This window comes from Gracilinanus agilis, chromosome 6 (assembly GCF_016433145.1).
Source record: "Gracilinanus agilis isolate LMUSP501 chromosome 6, AgileGrace, whole genome shotgun sequence".
Lineage (NCBI taxonomy): Eukaryota > Metazoa > Chordata > Mammalia > Didelphimorphia > Didelphidae > Gracilinanus > Gracilinanus agilis.
The window spans coordinates 108139877-108150296 of record NC_058135.1 but is presented as its reverse complement, the minus strand read 5'-3'; the positions used below and the strand labels follow the sequence as shown (position 1 = coordinate 108150296).

Here is a 10420-nt window from a genome sequence, read left to right as displayed (position 1 = left end):
CTCTCCTCTCCTCTCCTCTCCTCTCCTCTCCTCTCCTCTCCTCTCCTCTCCTCTCTTCTCCTCTTCTCTCCTCTTCTCTCGCTCTCCACTCCCTATTCTCAGAAACTTTCTCCCCCTCTACCTCCCACTCCCAGCTAGCCCAGCGGATCATGGAGATCACACTCTCTCTTCCTCTCTCCCTCTCTCCTCTTACGGGGTCTCCAGCCTCCTGTACTCATCACTCAATAACTGGGTGAGTTTGACCCCCATCTTCCCTCTCGTGCTCAGTGTCCCTGTCATCTGACTTCATCTGACTTTTCCTATGTTCGTTACTTTGGCCTCCGATAACCTGAGCACTCAGTTGGAGTCGCTCCTCTTAGCTTTTTCGGAAAAAAGCCCAAATCCTTCAGCCCCCACCTGACTCTAGTGGTTCCCCTCCTCCCCGGCCTCTTCCCAGCCCCGCCTCCTCTCTCTAACTCCGCCCAAACCATTTCTCTTTCCCTCCCTTTCCTCCCATGGCCATGGGGGGAGGGGAGGGCAAGGGCACTGGCTCTGCGCATGTCTCACTTATCTCCTCCGCCTTGCAGTCCTCTGCCTCTGTTCTAAAAATCCTTTCTTAATCCTTCACTGTTAAAACTTTCAGATTCTATGTCTGCTGCTCCCTAGCTCACGCCGTATTTGGTAACCAGCAGGCTGTGCGTCTGTGACCACCAGAGCATGAAGGAACTGAGATTTGTCTTAGTCAGAAGTATTCACAAACCCCTCGCAAAAGTTAACCCTTTTCCTGCACATATCCTGTAAGCCGTGCGGAGATGATTTCTAACTTTTGGTCTTTATACTAGGATGATCAGTGGGTGGGTAATCCACCAGTCAAGACAGAAGCCACACGATATTCAGATGAAAGGTTCAAAAGGTTTGAAGGTGGTCGTGCCAACGCAGTTGACACAGGATTTCTTTGTAACTGCTGTGAACCCCACCTGATTATTCCTGAGTCTGGCTGTAAAGTGCATTTGGTACTGCATGACTGACTCGTACTTGAAGACGAACAGCATTAAACATACTTTCCTTGCTTTATCCTTTCATTGCAAATTTTTAAAAATTAAAATAAAAAAAAAACAAGATATCCCATACAATCAAACAAATTGATAATTGAAGGCCCTGACATTTGAATGTGCATAGCCACATCTGTACCCCATGCTGTGTTCACTCTTTTCCTTTCTTCTGCTCTCTTCTTTCTTGTTCTCCTTGCCACTCTTCTTCATAACCCTGCTTTCCCCCATAATAATTTCCTACTGAGATCTTTCCAGAAAATACCAACACAAATCCAGACTGAGGGATGCAGAGGGGATCATCAGAGACGTAATGACACATAGCCACTTCCTTAGCAGGAAGCAGTTTTGACAAACAAGACCATCACCCATTTCCCACCTTGGATTTAGGGCCACTCTCCCTTCTTCCCCCCACCATTTCACAACCCCATTTTTTTCTTTTTAAATAAAAGGACAGGAATGATAGACCTTGGGACCAAAACCCCTTTTCCCCTCTTCCCCAATCCCTGCTAAAACCAATACTCCCCCCACCCAGCACCTGTCCAAACTGTGAGACAAAGCACCAGTAAAAGCAGTAAAACCGGGCAGAAGATCAGGATTATTGTCAGGTCTAGACAAATGACCTCCCACATCACTGACCATGAAGCCACCCCCAGAGACCATCATTGCCAACCCTCTTAGGGCTATCCAATCATCTGGTCACAAATACTCCAACTTTGCCTAACAAAGACAATCTGTTTAAGTCATCCCAGACCACTATCCTATAAAATATTGACCCCTTCTCCACCCAGGTGAAGACTCCTAGCCATCGACAGGTTTGGGGCCCCCCTCTTACTCTCTCTTCCTCTCCTCCCTAACTTTATCATAGTAAAGCCTTGCTGCATTACTCAATCTCTCTGTCTCATTAGATTCAGGTCAGACCCCCATCAGTCAGAAGTGACAGAGTCCTCAACAATTTTTAAAAATATGAAGAGTTCCAGAGATGAAAAAAGGTGCCAATCTTTGCATTAAATTAAACTGGGATCTTTGAAAATAACTATAATATATAAATTCCTCTGTTTGGCATTGCAAGCAATTCAGAACCTGGCTCCAAAGGACCCTTGTAGTCTTATTATATAATATCATTCTTTATACATGCTATTATCAAATGAGATCACAGGCTATAATATTCTTAAATGCTTATCACATTGCCTGATACATCAGAAAGGAAATATAATTGCTTATTCCCTTGCTTTGCCTGTGATATTGCCAAAGTGTCCATCTTGTTCTTAAAACAAACCGCTCTATTTCTTATCTCCATACTAGTATACATGCTAAATATCACATTCATGGAATGTATTCCTTCTATACCTAAACCTCTCAGAATCCTTACTTTTCATGAAAACCCAGCTCAGGAAGATACTTATAAAGTATCATAAAGTTCATCCTGAATCCCTCAGTTGCTAACTGTTCTCTGCTATCCTGAAAAAGAATTACACTTCTGAGATTTTATATATATGTGTGTGTGTGTGTGTGTGTGTGTGTGTGTGTGTGTGTGTGTGTGTGTGTGTGTGTTTTCTTATCTAAAATGTGACTTTCTTGGGCAGGAGTTGTTCTTCTTTCTTGTCTAAATCCCAAAGCACCTAACACTAGACACATTGTAGAAACTTGGTACATGTTTGTTATAAAAAGAGTTGTAATTTATATAATTAGAATAGTTGGATTTTATCACCAAAAGAAACCTTTTAGAGCAGAGATTTTTACCTTTTTATAAGTATTGTTATAAAAAAGTAATTAAGGTAATCTGAGTGGGTCAACGAAGGCAATTTGGGTGTGAGGAAGGATAAAGGGGATATTAGGTGATTTTAAGGTGATTGGAGGAGGAATGAAGGTAAGGAAAGGTATATAGGAGATAAAAGAAATGGAGTATTTATGAGAGGGAAGCTCAAACAGCTCAAGCCTCTCAGAGGCTTGAGACAGAGAATACAGGGGGGAAACTAGGGCCAGTAAGAAATGTTTAGGTTTGGCTAGAGGGTTTCTCTTGTTAGTTTCTAAAGTTTCTTGAGGGAGGAGTCGAGAGAGCCCCTCCGTGCCAGTCAAACTGATGGCTGGAGGAAGCCTTGGGTAGGTACTTCCTGCCAAGATGCCCCCAATTCTTTCAAGAAATAAAAAAAAATGAGTCCTTCCCTCTTTAGCTCTTGCCTCAATCTTCGGTACAATGATTCACCAGAGGCTTTGAGTAGGTAACAAGGGGATTTATTTATCTCAGGTTAGTCAGAGGGAAGAGGTTCAGGATTTCTAGCTGCTGCTAGGGAGAGGGGTGATGGTGGGGGATGGGTGGCGGAGAGGTTTAGACTGAGAGAACTTGCTCTCCCAGTAGGGAGATTTGACTGCCTTTTAAGTAAAATCCTTATTAAATCTAGGGATAACTTATTTGAGGATATTCTAATTATCTAAAGAAACTAAAACCCACAATGTTCAATCACCAAGCCCTCCCTTCCACCCAGGATCCACAGGAAATTCAGGGGAAGGGAAGGGATATGGATGGAGAGATCAAGGAGAGGTCCAGAGAAAAATGAGATAGGTTTAAATTTCCCCAAGACAAGATGAGCACAGGCCAAGGCTGAAGCAATTAGGCCAAAGCCAACAGGTTAAGCCAAAGCAAAAGCCTCCAGCCACAGCGGAAGCCAGAAGGCAAAAGCCCTGTCATTTGGAACTTCACCTCTATTTATAGTTTCAAGTTCCAACTGACTTTCTGAAGATTCTAAGATGTTTAACTGACTTTTTGTGACTGTTAGAAATTACAGAAGCAAAAAGTTTCTGTTAGCCACCTTGCATCACAGGACCAAGCACGCTTATGGTAGTTGGGTGAAGCCTGAGGATTGACCCCCTTCTCAGAATTTTCTATATTTTAATTCATACAATCAACTACATAGAATTACAAAGGAAGCTAATTATATTAAAACACAGCAATCAATTAAAAATTAAACAAGTTTTTTGAACTTGTCAAGACCTCAGTTTTAGAATATCGAAATCTCATATCATCATTTAAATATGAGGAAACCAGGCTCAAAAGGGTTAAACTTTTTGGCCAAAAGTTCACATAGCTAGTTGTTGGACAATCCAGCACTGTATATTCTCAGTCCAATACTTTTCTATTGTTTCATGCTATTTCTTTTCTAACACATTGTTTCTAAATCAGAAGTGATTATAAATTACAAAGAAGAATTTTCATGTAGCCCTTTGCTGATCCTTGCACATGGACAGTAATCAGTCCTGGGATCATCATCATCATTGCCAATAGTACTAATTTAATATGGGGAAGAATGAAATTCATTCCCATGTTTTAAAATTAAATTTTATAGAATCCCCTATGAATTGGTGCAAAATTATAATTTAGTTGCATCTAGATATTTCTTAGTCCTGGACTGTATTACTGAATATTAAAGGATATAGTGAAGGTTGGAGGAGTGGATATAAGAAGGTAGCAAATTTTCTGTGGATGAGAGCATTTAAACAAATAATAAGCAATCAACCAGATTTCAGTTAAAATGCTTTTTTTGTGCATTAATTAGCTAAAAAACTCAAGTTGTCACATTATATATATATTTACATCTTGTGTTTGGGGCTTTAAAGTTAAATAGATATTTAGAAAGGAAATTTGTCCATGTTTTTAATTTGCCACTAAAAAATTATTATACACTAAAAGTGTAATTGACATGGGCCCAGTTGGGGGAAGTTGCCCAGAACAGAGTCCATTGGCGTGAGATGGTTGCGGCCCTATGCTCCTCTGGGAGTCAATAGGAATAAAAAAAAATAAATAAATAAAAATAAATAAAAAACATGTAATAATAAAATGCATGAAAATTTAATTTCAGAGCGGAATATTGCACGACAGCAAAAGAGCTTCTTTTATTCACATAATTTTCTTGAGAACATCAAATTTAAAAATAAAAAAATCCTTCTTTACCTATCTTAATTTAGTGGAGAAATTAGAAATGACATAATAGCATATTCTCTTCTGAGTGAACCATAAAAATTTTAAAAATCCAGTGAATTAAGGAATATAATTACTACAACACTAGGCTTCTTACCATTCACTTGGAAGATGTGAGTCTGATATAGTTTATCATAGCCATCTGCATAGCAGGTATAATTCCCCATATGTGTGGTGGTAACCTTAGTAATGTATAAGGATCCATCATCTCCAAAATCCTATAGGAAAGAAAGGGAAAACAAGGTGATCTAAATTGTAACAGTCAGAGTGTTTTGTGTATGTGCTATTTGTGTATGTAGTAGTAGTAGTAGTAGTAGTAGTAGTAGTAGTAGTAGTAGTAGTAGTAGTAGTAGTAGTAGTAGTAGTAGTAGTAGTAGTAGTAGTAGTAGTAGTAGTAGTAGTAGTAGTAGTAGTAGTAGTAGTAGTAGTAGTAGTAGTAGTAAAAGGAGGAGGAGGAGGAGGAGAAGGAGGAGGTATTTTATCAATACTTGTTCATTTCCCCTCTAATTTGTAGAAATATCAGAAGACAAAATAAATTAGAGTGGCTGTTTTTAAGAGTGGAATGACATGGAATCTTTATGCCTCTAAACTGGATCATTCATAAGTCAAATGACCTTGAAATTTCCCTAGAACCTCTGCTAAAGAACAAGCTTATTTTATTTATAAGAACTATTTTTTAACTTCAATGCTAACTGTCTTATTCTTTGAATAGATCTTTGATTAGGTGTGAAGGAAGAAGTCTATTTGCATATGGAATAATTCAATCCGGGATTACTTGTTCCCATATTGGTTTAAGCTTTCAATATTGAGATTGCATCAAAATTGTCGTTTTCTCTATGGGAAAAATGAATACAATAGAGCTTGCTTGTAGTATACTCACTTTTCACATTAGCAATTTTTTTTATCCTTTAAAGATACAGAATAATATACCTTTGTGTAATATCTTCCTTCTCACAATTGGGTCCTTCCCTGTTCTTTTAAAACATAATATGAAGGAATTTTATTGTTCAATTTGTTATATGAATTTCAGCCTTTCTTTTTTGAATGCTGAGTATTTTTCATCATGGTCTTGTTGGATGTCAATAAACTAAAAACCTTCTATGTCAACCTTCTATGGGAACTTTTACTGGTATCTGAGTACCTAATTACACAATTAATTTATTGCAAAGTATGTTTACTAACTCCTTTAGCAGAAGTGTTACTTTCAACCACTACTATTTTCACTGTCTATTTTTACATTATGTTGGCTCTCCAGAAACCATTATTTTTTTATATGTGCTAATACAAATTTTCAATTTAGTCAATAGTGCTATGACCAAAGACAACCAGAATTGGATAGACTACTTTGAGCTAGAGAATGGGGATGAAAGGGAACAAACATTTATGAAACACTTACCATATAAAGATACTACTACTACTACTACTACTACTACCACTACTACTACTACTACTAATAATAATAACAATAATAATAATAATAATAAAGATACTAATCACATTATAAAATTTATATCATTTGATTATCCCAACTCTGGGAGGTAGGTACTATTATCATATTTTTTTAGATGGGAAAAGAGAAGCAGACAGACATCAAGTTAATAAATAGCTGAGGTAAAATTTGAACTCTAGCTACCTAAAGGAGAATGACTGTCATTTGTGATAGTTATAAAGGACCTAAATGGTTACCAAATTACTTTACTTTACTTATATATATATATATATATGTATACATATACATTTATACATGGTATAAAGTAATTTACTTTATACCATGGGTTTTTATTTACTTTTTGTTTTTTGGAGAAAAAAGTAAAACAAGGAAGATCTACCTCCAAATATATTCATAAGCATTAAACGATTCAATACCATATAATCATATTTTCATATATTCCTATAAGTCTTAGAGCATATGAAGTAAAATGGAAGTCAGGGGGGTTCAATAATGAAAAAATACTGAAGTCATTTTTCCGTTAAGTGTTGTCTTATAATTAAACCTCTTGTCTCTTTCTTATAACATGATAAGTGAGAAAATTTAATCTATATTTTTCTTCTTTAATACCCTTCCATTTCTTCTTTTAACATGTTGCATGGTTAACATGTCTCCTAAAACTGGAGAAAATCATGGTCCAATGACTTGAGTCTTCATTTGTATGTAAGTATATAGATGATAGCTTTGGTGTGAATTTTATTTAATGTATTTAAAATTATATTCTAAGAAGGCATCCATAAGTTTCACCATATTGCCAAAGGGGTCCATGACACATAAAATGTTTAAGAACCTCTGCTTTAGAAAGAGAAGAGATGAGATGTTGGAGTATAAACAGAGTGGCAGTTTAACTGTCCCAACATTCTTCTTTAAACAACTTTAAAATTATAACTCAAATTGAAATTTGGAGCAGAAGAGCAAAGAAACTGCCAAAAAACAGAAGGAGGCATTTTTCCAGTCCAAGGACATTTATCGATATGTAGGAAAGGTCTATGACGCTGTGGTGAGCAGGTATGAAAGGAACACAGGTCATGGACCTTGCAGGCATCCTTGACAGCTATAGCAGTACCACAAGCAACAGTAGGAGAAATATCTGCAGCTTTGGGAGCTCTTAGCCCAGCAATGGCAAGGGGTTTGGACAACTAGTCAGAGGAGGTTTTGCTGGCACTTGGTGCAGGAGGTTTTGACTAGAAATCCTATTGTCCATAAGTAATTCTGGATTGTAGTTTAGGGTAGAAGGAAGCACTTATGTTTGATCACAAGGGAGCAGGGGACCTGGTTCCAAGGCCAAGAAGAGCAATAATATGGGTAGATGAAGGGCAAAAGGAGCCCTTTCTTAATAAAGATCAGAAAAAAGACCAGGAGAGTTTAAAGCTGAGCCTACTTTTAGTATAAAGTTCAAAATCAATAAATACACTGGGAAAATTAGCAAACAACAACAGAAGAACTTGACCATAGAAGCAAATATGGTTCCAGGAAAGACCAAGGCATAAACTTAGAAGATAACAATGTGAAAATAGTTACGAGCAAAACCGCAAAGAAAAATGATGACTGGACCCAATCTAACAAAAATTCCTAGAATATTTAAAGAAAGAGACAATAGAAGTAGAGAAAAAATGGGAAAAGAAATTAGAATGATGGAAGAAAACTACAAGGAAAGAATTAAAGCTTGGTAAGAGGCATTAAAATACTAAAGAAAATAACATTTAAAAATGATCTAATAGTAAAAGAGGCAATAAATCCACTGAAGAAAACATTTCTTTAAAATACCAAATAGAAAGAGCAATATAAAAATGTAACAAGAAAACTAATTAAAATACCATTGCTTCAATAAGTCTTCTCCAATCCCTACTTACACATAACTAAGCTTCTAAACGGGAAAAGCCGATTCTTTCCTTTGTGTTATATTCTTTATATTACATAATAAATTATCTTAATTTGATCCAAATGAAACAACTGTTGTATTTATAATGTTTTGTTTGTAACATTACCTGAACTATATTAGCTATTAGAGAAAATTTTTTTAAAAGCAGAATTGGTTCATAGGAAAAAGAAGTACAAAAAGCTTAATGAAGATAATAGTTTCTTAATGATTATAACTGTACAAGTAGAAGCTAATGAGGCCATGATACATCAAAAAACTAATAGAAAAGTCAAAAGAATGTAAAAATAAAGTGTGGAATATACTATGAGAAAAATAAACAACTGGTAAATAGGATATAATCCAGAAGCAGAGGGGACTGATACAAATAAATGGTTGTTTTTGGACTACAAAAGAGAAGATGGAAAGAACATAATAATTCCCTATAAGTAGTTGAAGGGTATATGAAAGAAGGATGAAACTTGTTATATTGGGGAAAGAACTCAACTCAAATCAATGAGTAGCCAATTATCAGAGGCAGATTTTAATTCCATATGAGAAAAAAAAAATATTCTTTTAATGAGAGCTGGTCCAAAGAGGCCTGGTCTGCACCAAAAGATAATAGGTTGTTGATTTTCAAGCAGAATCTGGGTTATTTTTGACAATAAAGTCTAAAAATGATTCCTGTTTTCAAGAGATCCAGCATATGATATGAGTAAGTCTATATCTCTAAGATTCTCTGACAGAAGGAGGGAAAGGTTGCTTTTGATTAGGAAGAATCAGGAAAGGCTTCAAAACCATGTAGGAATTCAATCAAGAAATAAGAGGAAGACTTTCTAGGGAAGGGAGGACAGTAATGATAAACAAGGGAAAAGTAAATAATTCAGTTTGCCTAAAATGTTAAATATATGAAGGCTAGCAGTATTAGATAAGGCTGGAAAAAGTTTAGAGGCAAAGTATGAGAGGTCTTCAATGACAGGTGCTAGATTTTATACTAGAAGTTATGTTATTTTTAAAATAAAGGAATAAATTAAATTATTCATGAATATTACTTGGCCATTGATGTGAAAGGTAGACTAAAGAGGAAGAGACTAATGACAGGCCAGATAAAAAATACAGAGGAAATGTGAGAAGAGTCTAAACTAGAGAGGCTGTTTAATAGAAGGAAGGGAAGTATGCAAGGAGTACTACAGGTAGAATCAATGGAACTTAATAACTGATTGATGGAAAAGAAATAGGCAAAAATGGCTCAAAGGTTTTGAGACTACATGAATAAAAAGGATGTTTGTGCAATCCATAACAATGGGTATAGGAAAGAGAAAGTAAACAAACAAAAATATGTTCAATGAATGAAGTCAAATATAATCCACCAGTCTAGTACTGAGTTTGAGTCTCTTTAGGATTTCTAGTACTTTTAAAGGGTTAGAAAAAAGCAAGCAAGCAAACAAAAAAACAGAATGGTTCTTTTTCATTTATTTGTGATTGAGTATATAAATTGTAACTGTGGCAACCAATCAATTCTTCATTACCAAACTTGCTTTCAAAATAAAAGTTGATGTATATAGTGTACTTGGGGGATTATAAATCAAGCAAGCAGTAAGAAGTAGATTTGCATTTTCATGTATAATCCTATTTTTTGTTTTGCTTTGTAAATGGAAATTTTTACCTTCCCCATTCTTCCCTGTGTTCTCTCTTTCTCCTCCTCTTCCTCCTCCCTTCCTTCTCTCCCTTTTTTCTCTTCCTTTATCCTCATCTCCTTTTCACTCCTCTACCTTCTCTTCCTTTCCCCACCTGTTCTTTTTTTCTCCTCTCCCCTTGACTCCCCTTGTTCTCTCTTATTTTTCTCTACCCTTCTCTTTGGTCCCTCTCTTCTCTTCTCCTATCTTCTTGCCCTTTCCTTTTCTCCCCATGACTTCTCTCCTCTCCCTTCTCCTTTTCTCCTCTCTCTTCCCCTTCCTCTCTTGTCATTCTCCTTCTTTTTCTGTCCCTGTCTATATCCTATTTTGATCTCGAGTTCATAACAGAGATAGATGAATCGTTCCCCACTTGGAAATTGGTGGCAAATTTAT

The 10420-nt window shown here is 36.4% G+C and overlaps 1 protein-coding gene across 3 annotated transcripts in view; it reads right to left on the bottom strand.

Annotated features, from left to right (window-relative positions):
* FSTL5 (follistatin like 5) overlaps positions 1-10420 on the bottom strand; it is an 862438-nt gene that overhangs the window by 194250 nt on the left and 657768 nt on the right. For all 3 annotated transcript variants that reach the window (XM_044680057.1, XM_044680058.1, XM_044680059.1), the window contains exon 7: positions 5102-5222. In XM_044680057.1, the coding sequence (XP_044535992.1) occupies positions 5102-5222 (121 nt within the window). The remainder of the gene's footprint in view (positions 1-5101; positions 5223-10420) is intronic.